The sequence below is a fragment of the Miniopterus natalensis genome, chromosome 1 (genome assembly GCF_054644295.1).
Source record: "Miniopterus natalensis isolate mMinNat1 chromosome 1, mMinNat1.hap1, whole genome shotgun sequence".
Lineage (NCBI taxonomy): Eukaryota > Metazoa > Chordata > Mammalia > Chiroptera > Miniopteridae > Miniopterus > Miniopterus natalensis.
The window spans coordinates 43,278,073-43,296,887 of NC_142081.1; the positions used below are offsets into that span (position 1 = coordinate 43,278,073).

Genomic DNA, 18,815 nt, shown 5'->3' on the forward strand with positions numbered 1-18,815 from the left:
TACTTTCTTCTGATTAATGTCGCATTTTCAAGCAACGGGCATACACCGAAACTTCTTGATGTTTCCATTTCAGATAGCTATAGACATCCTCCTGGGCCTACGTCTGACTATGGTAACATTTCCTTTCTTAGACAACCTGGTGTTTTCCCCAGAGCTGATAATTACACAATCCGTTCCTTACAGCGTACTCCTGTTCAGGGGTGCCTGGTGCCTCCAGCACTCAAACCATCCCCCACTCCCTGTAGGCCTTTAGGTTTTTATTTATTTGGCTCTTTCAGTTACTACTTATCTGTCTCCTTCCATTTTTGACAATTTCATTGATATCTGATTTGTTGTCATCTCTCTTACTGTCTTTGACCTTTGTGCCCCCCTTTACTTTAGTGGGATTTCAAGAGTCATACACAGATAGTCCCAGAAGTTTATAACTACTGTTTATAGTCTATATAGGGGTGTGATCACTAATAGTTTTTTGGGGGGGTCATATTTTATTAGGTCTTTTTATGCAGAGCATCAAGCCCAGTAACAAGCACGTGGAAAGTGCTTGAAAATTGTGCTAAAAAAAAAGTCAGGTTCATTGTCAAATCAATGAACTCCCACCCCAGCGGTCTGCACCTGGCCCCCTGGCGTCACAAAGGGCGGAGTCTCACCTGTGTAGTGCTCATTGCCTTGAGCAGCACACGTCAGGAGCTGAGCCATGGAAGAGCCCACTGCTTTAGATGTACTTCCCAGGTCCTGAGCACACTTTTCCAGCTGTAAGAATATTCAAGGGGGAAGAAAACTTAGAAGAAAAAATACATCCACTAAAGTCTTAGCCTAAAAATAATGCAGATCAAACCTTGGGCCTTAGCTCTTTCCCAACTAATGCACCAGGGAAGAAGAAGAAGTGGGGTGATAGAGGGGAAAGAGCCCCTGCTTCCTTCCCCCAAGAGCTAGCTATGAGGGGTTGGGCAAGTTACTGAGCTTCTCCAAGCCTCAACTTCTTCAGATTGTAATACCCAGCTCAGAAGGCTTTCAGAGAATGAATGTATATACTCAACAAATGGTAGCTATTAGTATTATGCCTTTAGAGCTAATTTAGAAAGTCTGCAACAAATCCTCAGTGAGAATTAATTATCCCTTGGCAGGAAGTGGGCAGACATCCAGCAGTACCACCTTCCTGGCCTGTGGGACCATTAACATTGTTCAATTGGATCATTATACTTTGAGGAGCTCTAACCAGAAGGAAATGCAATAGAAATAGAGGTTTGGAGTGGTAAATGAGATTATGAAAATGGGCAAAGTGCTTGCTTCCCACGAACAGCACGTCATTTTGCTTTGTAAATGGAATAAATAATTCAGAGAACAAAGCCAGTCAAGGCCTAGGGTATGGATAATTACTTGATTACTAGACAAGGACAACATTTTGGAAGAGAACTTCTAGGCGTACTGGGAGAGTGCAGAAAGGCATCAGGGAATCTGTGTATTTTTAATCCCGAAGCATGTTTTGCAAGAGAGGCAGTGCCTTCAGATAAAAAATAGAGCCTGGTCCATTAGAGCCAACAGTATAACACAGTGCACACGTTCTTTAAGGGAAAACAATTTCTTTGGAACTTACATGGCGTTTCTTACATTCTAACTGACCAGTTGTTTTATGAAAGGGCAGGATTCACGTCACACAAGCCTCTCCTGGTCTCCCTGGAGTACAGAAGTTTGTAAGGGGATAGACCTGGACCACACTGCAAAACTGCTGGCCCCAGAGCAAAGCTTGACTTTATCATCAGCTGGATGACTTTAGTTAAGTGACTTAACCTCTTTGAGCTTGAGTTTCCTGGTCTTTACAATTAGGGGTAGCCTGGTTTAACAAATGTTTCCTGAGTTCTTCTTACGTAACAGACATTGTTCTATGGTAAATTAGGTGTTCCTGAAATCCCATATATTCTAAAAGTCTTTTGTTCACCAAAAGAGCAGCAGTAGTTTTAAGAGATCACTCTAAACATGAGCAATCCAAAGCTTGGGTTTTGGAGTCCTGTGGATCTGGACTCAAATCTTTGTTCTGCCACTAACTGGCGGGTAAACATTGGACAAAAGAGTGAAGACACCTACATCTGTTTTCTCAGCTGTTAAAATGGGGTTAACAAAACTTGCTCATTAACGTTATTGTCAGGACAAATTTTATCTATGTGTGTATACACTGCTTGATAAATGGTGGTATTTTATTAGCAGTGTTCAGTAATGTGTAAAGGAGGGACATATAAAGGAGAATGATTGTTAAGTCTTTAACAAAGAAAACCCGGACATAAACATCCAGAAAGTATCGTAACATGAAAACTGTGCTAAGTAAAAGTTGTGGTTTTTTTTTTTAAAAACATGATTGTTGGAAATATCTGCTATACTTATCTTTATAAGCCCATTGCCACCCATTTCCTAGATAAAATACCTGAAAGGAGAGAAAGGGCTTGTCCATAGCTAGCTGATGAAACAAGCTGCACCTATTTTTTAAAAATTATATTTTATTTTTATTGTTCACATTATTATAGCTGTCCCCCAACAATTAGTTCCAAACCTAGCTTGTCAGCTGCCTTGACCTTCTCAGAAAAAAGTCACCAGATTAGAACACTGGCCTCAAACTGGCATGTGTCTTGTTTATGAAGAAGAGGGATGGATATTAACAGATGCCAGTTCATCCCCAGCCAAACCCAGGAAAGCACACACAGAACCAGAACCAGAACCAGAACCAGAACCAGCACCAGGGGCCCCTCAGGCAACCCCTAGAGTAATGCAGTTCTAAAGAAATGTGGCTATTCTGAGGCTTTGCATTCATAACATTTGAAGTTCAGGCACACTAACCCCAACTTCTAAAAACTAAAAAAATGCCTAACATGACTATAGCAAAGGGCAGAGCCCCCCCATCGCACCGTTTCGCCTGGAAGGGGTTTCAGCTGACTCTCCGCCGCAGCCATCTTCGCGTCCTGCAGCTCATTCTTTAGCGTCTGTACGGTGCTCAGAGCTGAATCGATTTCCATAGGACCACAGGCTTCATGGGCCTGCCAGCAGAGTGGGGAACATGAGCACACAGTCAGACTGGAAGAAGTGTCCCCGGTATTTTGCAACATATGAAGTGCCTTTCTGGACGTACCCTCAGTGAATGTCCAACTCCAGCAATAGGATGCAGGGGTGGTGAGCACTGCCCGAGAGGGAAAAATTCACCCTCTGTCAAAACCTTAGTCCTAACTTCCCTAAATAATAAACTATTATCACAACTGGATATACTTCGTCTCTTTGTAGCTGTTTTTATCTGAAATGCATTTGCCTCTCAGGCTAAGAGGACCCTTATTCACTGTGCCTGGTGCTGCAGACAGGCACCTAGCATACACAGTAGGTGTGCACAGGGAGGCCCAAGAAGCACATGGTCAGTACATAAATGAAGAAAGGAAATGAATGAATGAACCCAGGACCCTGGGCCAAGGCTTCATCAACCTCAATGATTCTCTTTACAAATTTCTAGGTGATAGACCATTACCCTTTCATACTGAAGACTATGAAAGATTTTTTCCTTAGTAATTTGTTTTAAGAAAATTTTATTCTTTGATCATTTAAAATATTGGTCTCCAAATGTGTTGATCACCACCTCTGTCCATACACATGTTAATAAATTATAGACATGTATAATGATGGATCAGTGTATTAAATACTGGTAAATCTGAATTTCTTTCCTTTTTTTAGGTAATAGTAACAACAGCAGCAATAAATACTAATTGATTGATTTCTATGGTCAGAGTGAGGAAACCGGAGCACGGAGAAATTAACTAACTTGCTTAGGGCACAAAATTAGTCAACAGCAAGGCCAGATTTGAATGCAGGTGGTCTGGTTCCAGGGCTGGCCTTCTTCACCCTTACACTATGTAAACAAGTATTTGAAAGCTCTCAGTGTCTTCCTTCACCCAGTGGGCTGTCTTGAGTCCCACTTGGAGGCTCTGTGCTCCAGAGCAGTCATTTGAGGGGTGGGTGTGTGTGTGTGTGTGTGTGAAAGACTCACCAAAGAAAACTGTTAAAATTCAGATGTTCAGGCTCTATGTCCAGAGATTATGGTTCTGTGCGGAGGCAAGGCCCAGGAACCTGCATTCAAAGTGCCCCCAGCTGACCCCAGTACAGAAGGTCTTTGGGCCTCTCTAAGAAACACAGCTCAAAGTGCTTTTTATTGGATATAATCTAAAGCTCTGGATAGTTTTCTTTGGTGATGTAGTGTACTGTTCATATTAAGAATTCAAATCAGCTTCTATACTTCCCTTGCTCATGGATGAGGCCGTCTGCTTCTATAAAGGGATCATTACAGTGGGGAAAACTGAATTCATGCCAGAATGTCTTGCTAAGACCACATCAAACAGTGCAGGAATGAGGCCTTCTGGTAATTAATAAGTTCCAGAGACAGAAACTCATTAATCCCTAATTCTGTTCGATTGAGGACCCTATTAAGGTGAATGCTCCCATTTAAGATGTGAAAAACTTTCAGGGTGAAAAAGATAATATCAGTGCCCCCCCCAAATAGATTTGCTTCCTAAATAATTTGTTACTAAGTTCACAAGATAACAGCTGGAAGGTATGATCACTTTGACCCACAGTTTACATGGCACCAAGAACTGACAGCAACCAGTCTCCCCTAAGACTTTGAAAAACAGACCATTGCTAGTCCAGGGTAGGGGAGGAGGGGGAAGTGTGCAACCTAAAATATTTTAACAAAAGTCATCTGTAACCAGAAGGTGATCAGTAAGTCTAGGAGATTGTGGCTAAAAGTGGTAAAAGCCAATGTCCTTGTAGGGCATCTTTAGTGGTCATGCAAACGAAACAGACAAGACATATGCCCAGCAGTGCGCAGGCCCTGGGTAGCACCCAGGTTACCCAGCAGTAAGGAATTAAAAGCTCCATCCCCAACAAGCTAATGGCTGTGACGAGGGGGCCGCTTGCCTTCTGCGAGGCGGTTCGCAGCTCTGCCAAGCTGGTGGCGAGATTCTTGGCGCACTGGCTCAGCTGCATGGCAGCAGCCTGGTCGCTCACGGTGGGCACTGCGGCCTTGGCGGAGGACACCATCTTGCTCCCAGGCTGTAGAGAGATGAGCAGAAAGTCAGGCAGCTCCTGGGCAGTAAGAGTAAGAGAGCTGACCCAAACAGCAAGGCCACCAACAATATCAGCTGGAGCTTCCCTTCCCTAAAACAAGGAATATTAAAACATCTACACTCCCCCTGAAAATTCCCACCCCAAATCAGATCCTCTAGGGCAGTACATTCCGGGAATGTTAAAAGTAAATAAACGAAAAGATGTGTTGCTGCAGAAGGGGCAAAATTGGGATAGTGGCCTGATAGTCTCACTTAAAACAGATTTCAAAGAGAATTTCTTATTAAATATGATTCTTTGTGTTTCTTAGAATAGCTCTTAACTATGTCTGCAATATATCAAAAAGACTATTTTTCAAAAATATAGGCAGACAAAATAAAACATATAAAATGACCTAATTTATTTCTCACTACTAGGATAACTTCACTATGCATGAAATGTCTGTGCTCACGTACATATATTTTCAAAATTAAGGTAATACTGTTTATTCTATTTTCAAACTCCTTGTTTTACATATTCTATCTTTTAAACAGCTATATAGTATTGCATTGTATATATCTGTTAATATTTCTCAATCCAGTACTGTTGGGCATGTTTTCATTTTTCCAATATAATAAATAATTGTATGATAAACACCTTTGCAGTTAAAATGTTGTACACATTCATAATTTTTTGTATAAATTTTTAAAAGTAAAATTTCTGGAACAAAATGTATACATACTTTTAAGGATTTCACTATGCAGGCTACACAACTGTTCTTAGTAAAGTTGTAACAAAGCTAAGGGCCAGATCACAAATATTAAGGATAAAAGTTAATGTTTTTAATATTTAAAGAAGTCATGCCCTGGCTGGTGTGGCTCAGTTAGTTGGAGCATAGTCCTGAACACCAAAGGTTGCGGGTTTGATTCTGTTCAGGGCACGTACGGGAGGCAACCAATTGATGTTTCTCTCTCACATCTATCTCTGTCTTTCTCTCTCTCCCTTCCTCTCTTTAAAATCAATAATCATAACCATGGGTGAGGCTAAAAGGAAAAGAAGTGTAAAAAAAAAAAAAAAAAAAAGAATTAGTGAGAATTTAAGAAAAATCAGCTGCATGTTCAAAAAGCATAAATTGCAAAATCAAACAATAAGAACTTTACCAAGCAAACTGGCAAAAAGATATTTTCTTAAAATGCTTGCTTCCCCTGCTTGGAAAAGATGTATTAGAAAGTGTGCTCTACATACTGCTCGTTATAAATTTAGATTTATTCAGCCTTCTGAAAGGGCATTTTACAACACGTATGAAGAAAGCTTAAAATGTAAAAACTTTTTGATCTGCCAATTCCATTTCTATTTACTTCTAACTCTGCCTTATTCTTATAAAGACCTAATGGGTCGATAATAGCAAAATTGAAAAACAAAAGAAAATGGAAACACAAAGTCAGGGACAGGGTGGACCCTGGGACATGTCTACACTGCTCTATCAGTCCCCTACTGTCCTGCCAGCGGCAGGGATGACACAGCCAGCTTCTGGCCCTCTAACCACCTAAATGAAAACAGAAGCATGCCCAAGCCACAATTCTCAATGTCCCAAAGATAAAAATAAGTGACTTGCAATCCTATTTCTAGAGCTTTACCCCAAGGAAATAACTCGAGTGGTAAAGGACTGGCGCACACATAAAGACTTTCATCCTGTCCCTGTCACAGGTTATTTATGGCGGTTATAATTGAAACAACCTAGATGTTCAATGATAGGAAAAGAGCTAAACATTGAGTTTAGCCAGATGACAGGCTATTATTCAAAATCATAAATGCTCATAATATAACATGAAAAAAACATTCTACATATGATGAACTCACAATTAAAAAGTATACACATACATATGCTTGTGTGCATGTAGTTAAAATGAGAGGAAATACATCACACTCTTCATCTTCTCTCTCTGCATGTGGGATCTATGACACTTGAAAAATGAACCGAATGGATGTCACCACAGGTCCTGTAACTGTAGGTTCAACTAGACAGGGCCAAGAAAGAGAACTGCCTAATCACATGAACTGTTTATGGGATACGGGTAAACAGAAAGTGCTGAGAGATATGAATACAAGAAGTATGTAAAAAGGGAGTTTTCCTACAATTTAATTTTCCTTAAAATAAATCCACTCCTCGCCCACAGAGACTGGCAATACTTATCCATTCCACAACTGCCATAAGAAACCATCACACCTTCAAAGAAGATGCGCTCACCATGTCTTGTCTCCCAGGCCATGAATAACAGCATTAGACATTCTGGAAACTAGAAATCCTGAAGCAATACCCAGGACGAGGCTGTTCACCAAACTTGCAACTTATTACATATGTTTTCTCTCATAGAAGAGACATAAAGATGATACTCCCGAGAACAGTGGATTACATGCCATCTCCTGGGGCAATTTCCCTGCATATGGGCATTTTGCTTTGCCAAGCTGACTCTACCTCTCCTGAAACTGCAGATATAGAGAGGAGGCCTTCAAGGTCTGCTTACCGGCCAGACTTTGCTATAGCTGTGGAATTCCTAGTTCTTCTCCTTAATGATAAAGGACACCCCCTGCCTGGGGTGGGGGTGGGGTGGGGCCTCTGGGTACATCCCAGGTGAATGCTTCTGTGTTACCTGGAGGAAGTTCTGGCTGGAGATGATGAGAGCCAGCTGGGCACTGAGGTCTTCTGCTTGGGCTTGGCTCCCTCTCACCCCCTGGACCAGCTGAGGGATGTGATCAGCCACTGCCTACAGGAAGCAGGAAAATTAAAACTGAGCTCATCCAGCATGGTGAATTACCAAAACAGGGTGGAAAATGACCCGAGTGATAAGTGTTTGTTAGATGTGATATCACTTCTGGGTGACGTGTGTCCCGGACCCTGGATTTACACAGCACCTTTAGCCAGCCCGGTCCTTATCAACACTGAATCCTAACCCAGAACCTCTGGGTACCCTTCTCCCACACATGCTCTATCTTCCCTAAGGTCCCAAAGGTCCCAATACATTCCGCACAAGACGATTCTCCATAATGAGGCCTTAAAAGAATGTCCCCAGTTCCAATCCACACTCCCCGTGCTCATTAGGGCAGAAAACTTAGAATCAAAGAACCTACACAGTTCACCGGTGGATAAACTTAGGTCATATGGTCCTAGGATCAGAAGACGGTGAGAGAAGCACTAACTGCCATCACATTTCAGCAGTTCCACTCCTTACTTAGCAGGTACACATTCTGTCAGCTTCTATCGCCGTGGCTCCTCTTTTCCTGTTCTAAGTAGCCTTTCTCATTTCTCAGACTGGAAAACCCAACACCCAGGGTAGAGGAGGGAGGAGCAGCAGCCCTGAGGTGAGGCCGCTTTAAAGTGATTATCTCCCACAGTGACCTGGGCGACCACCTTTTACCCCATGTCCCCCCACATTTCCCCTCAGTGCCCACGCCCCATCTGAAGAAACCAGGCCTCAGAGGTCATGGCACAGTGGCCATCACTGCACATCCCACTCTGGTGACACACCTTTCTTCAGGAGCCCACACCAGCAAGGATTAAAAACTGTCTCCATGAGACTTTTCTCGGGTCCTTCCCAGGCCTGCTGGCTCCAGGCATTCGGTCCACTTTCCCCTCTCCCCCTGATAAACAGTGATGCTCTCATTTCCTGACGGTGACACCCAGAGGCCACGTACACTCAGTTTCTTCACAAAAAGTGGAGGAGGGGTTCACACTGGAGTATTTCCCTGGACATGAGTAGCATGTACTCCCCAAGAAGGGATATGCCATTTTTCCACCCCTGCTGGCCGCTGAATCGAGGCCATAACAGCAAGTAAGCTCCCCTCCAGCAGGGGCCTGGCTCTCAGAAAACCCCCTTCTCTGTGCAGACCATCTGGAGGGCGGGGCCCCGCTGCACCCCGAGACTTTCCTACTAGAGCACACTTGATCCTCGACAGGGGGCTGGAAGAAGCTCATCTTCTTCCAGCAGAATCAGGCCTGGGAGGGCCTGGGGTAGTTCCCCTCAGAAGTAAAGTCATTTCTGAAGTAGACGTGGCAACAGCCCTTACAGGTGAATGGTTTCCCAAGGAGATTCGGAAAAGGAGAGAGAAGGCAGTTAGCTCTCAGTACCAATCAAATATGCCTCTCAGCCAGCCCCCACTGCTAACGGCAGGGAGTTTCGGGAGACTTCAGTCAGACACACTGCCAACACGTGGGCAAGGGCTACGCAATCAGATTTTGTGTCTGGCACCATGCAGGGGTCTCCTCGGAGAGCCGATGCCCTGGGCCCTCAGACAAGGCAACAGACGTGTTTACTGTGCCCTTTGTAGCACATGGGCTGCGGCGAGCCGTCAAGGCCCAGATGTCAGAAGAACAGACGGACAACAGAAAGCAGCAAAGCACAGGGTCACGGGGCCAGACAGGACGAAGCAAACCCTCGAGGAGCCATCCGCGCAAAGCAGGAAATCAAGCTTCTACCAAGAATGAGGCTAATTCTAAGGCCCCCTCGCCAAGGCGGAAAGGCCCTCTGGAAATTCAGCACATCATTACTATTTCTGGGCCCGAAAATGCCCTCGTCATTGACCCTCTTTGATTTCGTCTCTCGAAAAGAAAGAAAAGGATCTAGACAAAGACAAGGCTGGAAAAAACATGCTCTCCCTTCACACAGGCCATCCACTTAACAGACAAAAACCAGACGTGCGTGCGTGCGCGTGTGCATGTGGGGGGGGGGAGGGGGAGAGAACACCTGGAACAAACTGGATTAGGGGCGAGGATGATCAGACTTAACCCAATTACCAGGGCACTCGCGCTCTAACACTACCAGGGTTCCTACAGCAGACCTGGCTCTCGGGCAGCCGCAACCTCACCTTGCAGCTCTGCACCAGCTGCTGCTGGGCCGCAGGGTTCTTGTTGGACACGGCCGCGTTCTGCGAGGCGGCGATGGTCTGCGTGGCCGCGGCCGCAGCCTGCTTTGCTGCAACCTGGGGAGGAGAGGGAGGGGAGGTGAGCCAGGGTTTGAATGTGCCAACACACACACAGGCACATTCTTCTGTGTCCCTTCATTGGACGGCTGCACATGTAAGAAAGGGAACTCCAGGCAGACTCCGCCTTTCAAATACCATCGATGATCCTGGGCTAGCAGGGCTATTACCTTCTTTCGGTTTCTGTTCCCTGGGACAAGCGATAAAGACAAGCACGCTTGAAAGCTCAAGGGCCACGGTTCATTAGTCTTTCTCAAAAAGACAAGGGACAATTCCAAGACCATGATGACAATGATAAGCAGCACCAAGTTTATATGCTTTAGGGGGGAAAAAATTCTCCCTCAACAGCAGAAGCTGCTCTCTGGGTCAAACACAAACCCGGTGCTCACAACTGTCCTCTAGCAAGCATGCGAAGCCTTGGTCGAGAAAGACCCTGACTTCCCCAGCGGAGTACTTTGCTGCATCTATGCTCTCCTATCCTTCCAGGGACAGGAGGCCAGTTTCCTTCCAGAATCCAGCGGACTACAGATGGAGGGATTACAACTAGAAAGGCAGGTTCTTGGCCTCCAACCTCCCAAATTTTAGTGTAAGAGTCTCCCATGTACATTTGTGAGATTTACTTTCTTGCAAAGTTTGTGCCTATTATTTTTTTTAACTTAAATTTATTTATTTTTTAATCCTTACCCAAGGATTCAGAGAGAGTGGAAGGAGGGAAGGGGGGGGGGAGGGAGAGGGAGAGGGAGAGAGAGAGAGAGAGAGACACTGACATGAAAGAGACACATTGATTGGCTGCCTCCTGCTCTCACCCCAACTGGGGCACAGCCTGCAACCAATGTATGTGCCCTTGGCCAGAATCAAACCCAGGACCCTTCAGTCCACGAGCTGATGCTCTAACCACTGAGAAAACTGGCTAGGGCTAATATTTTTTTATTTTTAGAATAAATAAATGTTCTGAAAAATGACAGAAATGTTTCTTATTTGTCCCTCCCATACCTTTCTAACCAAGCCTGATCCCCACCTCTGGTCTTCCAAACTCCCTATTTTCTATTGGGAGTCCTGAAAGAATCACTGCCTCTAACAAAATATATATATTTTTAGCTAATGATTCTTCTGGAGTGTGGATATCCTTTAATGTCAGAAAAAAAAAAATCCTGGGCCCTCCTGAAAAACATTTTTTTAAATTCTATTCAAGAATGCTAAACTCAGAAGATTTTGGCTTTCTGAAACCTGACGCAAGTTTTCAAATTGTGTCAGTGTGCCTAAACCATTGCGCTTAAATGTACAATGTACCTAAACTAACATTTCAGATTGTTTCTAGTATCTAAACCATTAAACTATTTTCACTAATCTTGACTTAGCTTTCTGTCTATGGGCTTTATTTCTTCAAATAACTCTTTGCCCTGTAAAGTGAACATCCAGAAAATCAGCCTCTATACAGACCTCCAATCGGTTGACGATTTTTTTCTTAATAGCATTCTGAGCAGCGGCGTTGGTTGCCACCCGGAGACCCTCCGCAGCCTCTCTCAGTCTCTGCTGCTGGTCCTCATTCTCGGGGTTAGCTGCAGCCCCCTGGGAAAGTGAAAATAAAGATTTCATGCCACAGACACTGAATTCATGCCTTCAATTTTGCTCTTTCCTAATAATACAAAGTATCTGGAAGAAAGATCCAAATGCTTCGAGCAATATGTTTATGATTAAGATGTTTCCTCTCAACAACAACAACAAAACCTACCAGGGGATGTTTCAAAACTGCACTGCTAACCAGTAGAAATCCAATGGTGACAACTAAACACATGAGGTCAGAGCCTAGGTTGTCCATATAAATTAACTTGTGGTCTGAAATCCATGACTTAAAAGATGTTAAGCTGAATCTCCCCCTGCCCATATATCTCAGAGGGAATTTTATTTTAATGGGCATGACAGACACGTGTCACTGCTGGAAGATTCTCCTGTCCTGAGCACTGGTACCTGTGAATGGGCTGAGATTACAGTGTAACACAGAGGAAGGAGGGGCAGAGGGACAGGAATGCCCTCCAAAATGCTGTAAGGAAATACTGTTCATGAAAGACCATGTCTAGAGACTACATTCCTAGAGAGCCTGAGATGGAAAGTGTATCAAAGTAGAACAGGTACCCAACTGTACTGAACCAACTGTAAGTGAATTAAAGAAAGAAACGGATGCTCCCCCTTTCTTGGCAGGGCAAGAGGAAGGCCCCATGCACAGCCCATGGACATACTTCCCTTGTGTAGCTCCATGGCCCTTTCACCGTGTGGCTGGAGGTGAAGGGTCCACTAGCACCCCAAGTGGGTTTTAATTAGATGGGTGGGATTCTGAAGTAGGGAAAGGCTAAAGGTAGTGTAGGGTGAGGAGATACTTTTACTGGACAGTAATTCAGCAAAGGCTCTGAGCACATCCTGCCTTCTACTCCTACCTGCGATAAAAGCAGCAATCAAGATTTTTCTCAGAAGGTCTGGATGTTTTGTGATCAGCGCTTGATGTATAGAGACAAACAAGTTTCCAGTAGCACTTTAGGGAAATAATATTTGCTCACGAGGCAGAGGAGACAGCAGAAATAAATATGCCACTTATCAAAAATCAATTTTCTGAACATCTACAATTTTCAAATGGCCTGTTTTCCAAATTCGCCAGTTTACAAGAATCTAGTTCTTTCAACTATTTATAAAAGTTATAGGAAGCCATACTGGGTAGAATAGTTTTAACATCTGTGACAGAAATGTTTTGGCAATCCTCTTGAATAGAAACTTCTATTTGTTTTTGTTTTTAAATCCTCACTGAGGACATGTTCATTGATTTTGAGAGAGAGAGAGAGAGAGAGAGAGAGAGAGAGAGAGAAACATGGATGTGAGAATGTGAGAGAGAAACATTGATCTGCTGCTTCCCATACTTGGTCCAACCAGGGATCAAACCTACAACCTAGGTACGTGCCCTGACTGGGAATCGAACCAGTGACTTTCCAGTGCACAGGATGATGCTCCAACCAACTGAGCCACCCGGCCAGGGCTAGACTCTTCTACTCTTTAAAACCTTAATGATTTTTCATAGTCTTGATTTTGTGTTCCTAGTAACATAAAAACCATATTTTTGCATATTATGTGTGAAAGGATTGTCTGGGATACTTTTGTCGTCTTTCACAAGCTTATGAAAGTCACTTTATTTTTGTGGTCATCAGGCATTTTTTAAGCTGCTCCTTCATCAATGCCCCGAGTGGCATACCAGCCTTAAGTTTACATTCTGGGCAGCAGGAAACCACCATTTCTGTACTTTACACTGATGTGGGTGTTCGGACCCTCCCTTAGCAATGCCTTTTTTCTGATAAATGTGTAATAGATATGGGGTGTGAATCTTGGCTTGAAATCTTAGTTACTAATTATAAAATATATTTTTTCCTGCATGTTAAACACATCCTTTGTTAGTCTAACCATTGTGTGTTCTTTAGCTTGTAACAAAATTCAGCAAATTAAATACTGCCATGAAGACAGAGTGACTTAACCAAAAGTTAAAATAACTTACTAAAACACTTAATGTTGTCCCATATAACATAAATAATCAAAAATAATATAAAAGAGTTTTGGTCTGGGAGCTCTGCATATCTAGAAACCAATGTGCCCATTGGGCCTGGCTTGGGCCTGGTTATGTGATGGGAAGCTTACTTTTTTTGAGTTTTAACTTCCTTATTTGTAAAATGAGGGATTGATTAGATTTTCACTAAGGTTCTTTCCAGTCTAGCAAGTAATTTTTGTGAATACGAGGGTTTGCTTGAAATGGCTTTGCTGAGACTTAGAAGGGGAGGAAAAAAGAAGCAAAAACTATAAAGAAATTTACTACTATACAAAACCCTAATGTGCATTTTTGCTAAAAGGGATGGTCCAAAGCAGAGCTTCTCAGCTGAAACAGCAGTTAAGGGACAGAGGAAGGAAGTTTAGACCCTGCCCCCTCCTTGGGTTTCTCTGCAGCCCTACTCACGCCCTATCTCAGAGAACTCTCAGTCCCTCAGGTAAGACCGTGATGAGTCTGCAAGGCTCACCACAGGTCCCAATACATTTTAAGTGAAGTGGTTTGCATGCTTGGTTGAGATACACTCCATTCTGTTGGAGACCAGGGAGACAGGATAAGATGTGGGGATGGTTAACAAATTTTAAATGCATAGAAATACATTAAACATGTTATTTTGGGGGCATGAAGTTGAAGGTGATTTTTATTTTCTTATTTATGCTTACGTGCATTTTCTACTAATTCCACAAGAAACATGTGGTAGTTGCATATTAAAAACAAAATAGAAAAATACAGCCTTATCCATTTTAAACAGTTCTCACCTAGAGGTAGGCAACAGAATCTCCTGTGGAGCTTACACACACAGGGCCTTTGGGGGTGGAACTGAGGCAGGTGCACTTTAGTATGTTGCATAGGGGGCTCTGAAACATATTTCTGGGTTAAGAATTACTGGCTTTTAGAAGCATCATGATATTGCATCGCTGTCAAAAAGCACAAAGCTGACTCTTAACTCTTCATTCAAACTCTTCTATAATGTATTAAATTGCTACTGCACTTTGAAGAACAACGAGGCAGGAAGCACTCTACTATGCAAAGCCCTGATCAGGGTTTAGTCGAGAAGTCAAACGGAGGGCAGCGTAACATTAAGGCTGCAGGAAGAACACAGATGTAAGTGAATTTACTGCTGAAAATCTCGATTTTAAATGAATCACCATTTTCAATAAAGCCAACGGTGATGGCCATTTGGAAAAAGAGTGCTCCCTAAGTAGGGACTTTGCTGTGTGGGGCTGTCAGCACCACTCCCTAAAGAGCTTCATTCATATGCTCCGTGACCGGCTCCTTTCCCACTTGAACAAGGGTAAACGTTACAAAGCCATTACAGGTTTCAAACAAACAAAAATGCACAGTCGGCTGGCCACTCTCCATCCTGAAGATGCCTTCTCAACCCTGCCTTCTAGTAACGCTCACTTGTCAGCTGAACAAATCCGACACAGCCATACCTTGGCCGCCTCCACCATGCGAGCAGTGGAGTCCGCCAGGAGCTTCGCTGCTGCAAGGAGCTTCTTCGAATTCTCCATGTCGATTTCAGCTTCGGCGTCCGACCTCATGGCGTTGACGAGGTCCGAGGTGGCCTGCGCCAGGACGCGGGCCTGGCGCACCATTTCACCTGCAGGGTGGGATTGAAGACGTGGTCTGTTCGCTTTCTGAAGCTCGGGGTGAAACCTCAGGAGTAAGTCTTGTCTCTACTCCACTGGCAAAAGGGACAGAGAGAAGCAAGCCCCGTGGCTCTGTTCTCAAGGACTGCAGCCAAATTAGACCCAGAATCGAAAATGGGCCCTGTGGCTGCAGGACTGTGTGCCCCAAACACAGCCAAGTTGAATCTTTAACAATGAGAAGTAAAATTGACATAAGCAACCAAAAAGGAGCTCTTTATAAAGAGAAGGCAGGGAACAAACTTACGTGGATTTACTGTGTGCATTTCCATTTAGGAAATACACAGAAAATATTATTTACCGCATGTCAAGAACTGCTTAAGCAAAGCCCCTAGAATAAATTCTTGGAATAATGTGCATTAAAAAAATTTTCAAATTTCGAATTAATTTGCATGCTACCTAACACCAGAAAGTAATATCACGTAATCTACATCTGTCACTTGGCTCTCGCCAACAGGAAGCACAGACCCTGTTTCATGCCCCTGTGCTAAGGTTTGCCTTGGCCCAGTTTCCCTGTCCATTTTCCCTCTGCTTACCCTTTCCTTCCCAATACCTGTTCTGATCTTGTTATTAGTAACTGTTTGATTTTATTGTACCTGCGATTTTACTGAAATCCATTTCAACTTCCTTTTGCAAGTGGGAGGGGTATAGAGTCAACATGAAAAATAAAACTATTGAAATGTAAGAGATTTCTTCCTCTCGCAAAGACATTTGGGAAGAATGCTGAAGTACTGTAACATTAAGGGTAAAGCTTTCAGGAAAATCAAAATGTGTTAAATTCAAGGTGTCCTGGATTGGATCCTGGGACAACAGTAAAAGGACATTGCCAGTGGAAAAACTGGTGAAATCTGGGAGTTTAGTGAACAGCAATGTAGTAATGCTGAACTCCTAGCTCTGAGGGACGTGCCATAGGTGAGGAAGATGCTGAAAATGTGGGAAACGGGGGGCAGATAAGAACTCTGCATTACCTCTGAAGCTTTTCTGTAAATCTAAAAGTATTCCAAAATAAAAGGTTAAAAAAAAAGACAAAACCAAAAAAATCCAAATGTGTGGAGCATTGCTATCCTCTTAAATCATTTAAGTAGGACACAGAAAAGCACAAGGTAATTTTCTTGAAAAAATACTTGTTATAAAGGATTCCTCTGCATTGATGCAGAAGTAGGAAAACAGACCCCTTACAAATTATTAGGAGCGTTAAAAACTGCGGGATCTTTCTGGAGAGAAATTTCATAGATACATTTAAAATAAAATAAAAAATGTATATAGCTGTTGGCCTAGAATTCCACTGATAGGAATTTACCCTGCATATACTTCCCCATCCAAACTAAACCAAAATATTAATTAGAAAGAGCGTGTTATACATGCACATATACATGAGTGGAGGAAGACTAAGAATTTCTGGACAGATAAAAACAGAAATTGGTAAGCAGTCAGTTCTGGGGAGTCAGTGATGGGCTAGGTTTGGGGAAACATACTTTTGAACTAATAGGTTGAAAGGTACAATGTACTATATATTTTTAAATTTTCTGTATATGATGATATTTGACATCTTAGAAAAAACCAGTCTGGATGGAGAGAGATTGCCCCTCCTGGGCTGGAGAATACCTTTGCTATGCAAACTACCCAATCCTGAGCCACACCTCCTCTAAAAGGCCAGGAAGCAACACTCCTCTGCCTCCATCACCCCAGGGCCAAGTACCAGGCAACCAGGAGCAGCCCCTACAGTGCAGAGCCTGCTGGAATTACTCACACTAGCCGACCTGAAACCATTCACCCTGCCTTGTACCGCCTTCCCCATGAAAACCCCAGTAAAGGCCTTCGCCTAAACTCTCCCCTCAGTCCTGTCTTCTGCTGCCTGACAACACCTGACACTTCCCCGTGACCTTGTACGGCAGGTGGTGACTTCCTCTCTGAGACCCAAGCATGGTAAACTTCTAGCAAGACTCAGTCTTGCCTCCTCCATATCCAACACAGACATTTGTGGAACAAAAGAGACTTACTACAGATGGGCACATTAGCAGTCTTCCGTCTCTTTCCCAGGCTCAGAGAGGAAGGCTCTGACTGAGGGTGCTGGAACTTGCCCTGGCCAGGCACCCAGGCAGCCATCACCTTTCCTTCTCCCCGTCATCACTATCAGGGCACCCGGCTGACCCCGCCCACCCCAGCCCAGCCCCTCACCAGCATCGCCCATGGAGCTGAAGATGCTCTCGGTGACACACATGATGGTGTCGGTGGCCTGGTCATAGCGGCCAATGGGCTCGCCGCGGCTGGCAAACTGTCGCACGTGCTGCAGGAGATCGTGCAGGGCCTGGCTGACCACACTGGCCGCGGCGCTGACCTGCTTCAGCAGTTCGCTGTCATCGGTGGCCGCCTGGCAGGCGCGGACGCAGTTCTCCACCGAGCGGTCCACCAGCTTCCCCGCCTCGATCAGCTGCTCCTGGCACACGGGGGAGCTGATGGTGGGGCTCACCACCTGCAGTGAGACAGGGCCAGTCCAGGTCTCCTGTGTGCACCAGCATTTCCACCAAGTCCCTTCCTGCCCTGGGCCTCAGTTCCTTAATTACAGCCATCACTACAGCTTCTCATATCTCACTACTTCACTTTATCTTTGCAATTATAGATACCTGTTAATTTTTAACTTCATTGGTGATACATAACAATACACTGACTATTTTGAAAGAAATTTCCAGTATTTACCAATTATACCTCTTACTTTAAGGAACCTCTGAACTGAGTCCTCTGAGCTAGCATAACAAGACGACTAAAAGAATTGTATGTCGTTTTCCAGGGACACCTGGAACCCTGCTTCACGGTACTTTAAAGAGCAGGGGATTCTGTCAGTACCTGTGGATATGAGGAGGGAGAACAAGGAAAGCAGGAGGGACACCATCAAGGACACCTCCGACTGATGCTGGGGATCCTCCCGTAGCATAGGAAGTGCCAGGCTGAGTCAGGGCATGGGCCTGCCCTCTGTGTTATGGGATCACATTGAGAAATAGACACCTCGTATCTTCTGATGCATCATCTCAGCAAAGACACACGTGGTGGAGTGAAAAGGGTATGGGAATTCAGGCCTGAGTTAAAAAACTCAGTTCTGCCTCTTACTACTTTGTGTAATACCTAAGGGCCTCAATTTCCTCTGCAGTAAACTGGGGTGACGGTGATTAATGAGGTTAAGTACACAAAGTGCGTACCTTCTAAGTGACAACAATGACCTAAGTCCTCACTAGCCTCACTCTAACACTATGTAGAGAAGGAAGGGCCCCCCCATCAACTCTGCAGTTACTTCTGAACCCCTTTATAGTGCTGTACTGCGTAACACAAGAGCCCTTTGTGTGCAGGTGGAAGTAAGACATACTGACAAGTCCAAATGGGAGACACGGCAATTTGCACGGAGAGATGGCAATCAGACACAGGAGAGTACCAGTGCTGCATGACTTGAGCAAAGAACAAATGATAAAGGCAGAGTTGGGCAGTTTAATGTAAAAATCCCATCACATCGCCTAAAAAAAGACACCTGAAGCAAGCGCTTAGTCTCAGACAAT

The 18,815-nt window shown here is 44.1% G+C and overlaps 1 protein-coding gene across 1 annotated transcript in view; it reads right to left on the minus strand.

Annotated features, from left to right (window-relative positions):
- Positions 1–18,815, minus strand: part of TLN2 (talin 2) — a 391,554-nt gene that overhangs the window by 106,812 nt on the left and 265,927 nt on the right. Inside the window, exons 21-28 of the mRNA XM_016208572.2 lie at positions 17,449–17,743; positions 15,058–15,224; positions 11,485–11,613; positions 9,931–10,044; positions 7,719–7,832; positions 4,942–5,076; positions 2,895–3,023; positions 648–750 (exon numbers count right to left, since the gene is read on the minus strand). Coding sequence (XP_016064058.1) covers positions 648–750; positions 2,895–3,023; positions 4,942–5,076; positions 7,719–7,832; positions 9,931–10,044; positions 11,485–11,613; positions 15,058–15,224; positions 17,449–17,743 — 1,186 coding nt within the window. The remainder of the gene's footprint in view (positions 1–647; positions 751–2,894; positions 3,024–4,941; positions 5,077–7,718; positions 7,833–9,930; positions 10,045–11,484; positions 11,614–15,057; positions 15,225–17,448; positions 17,744–18,815) is intronic.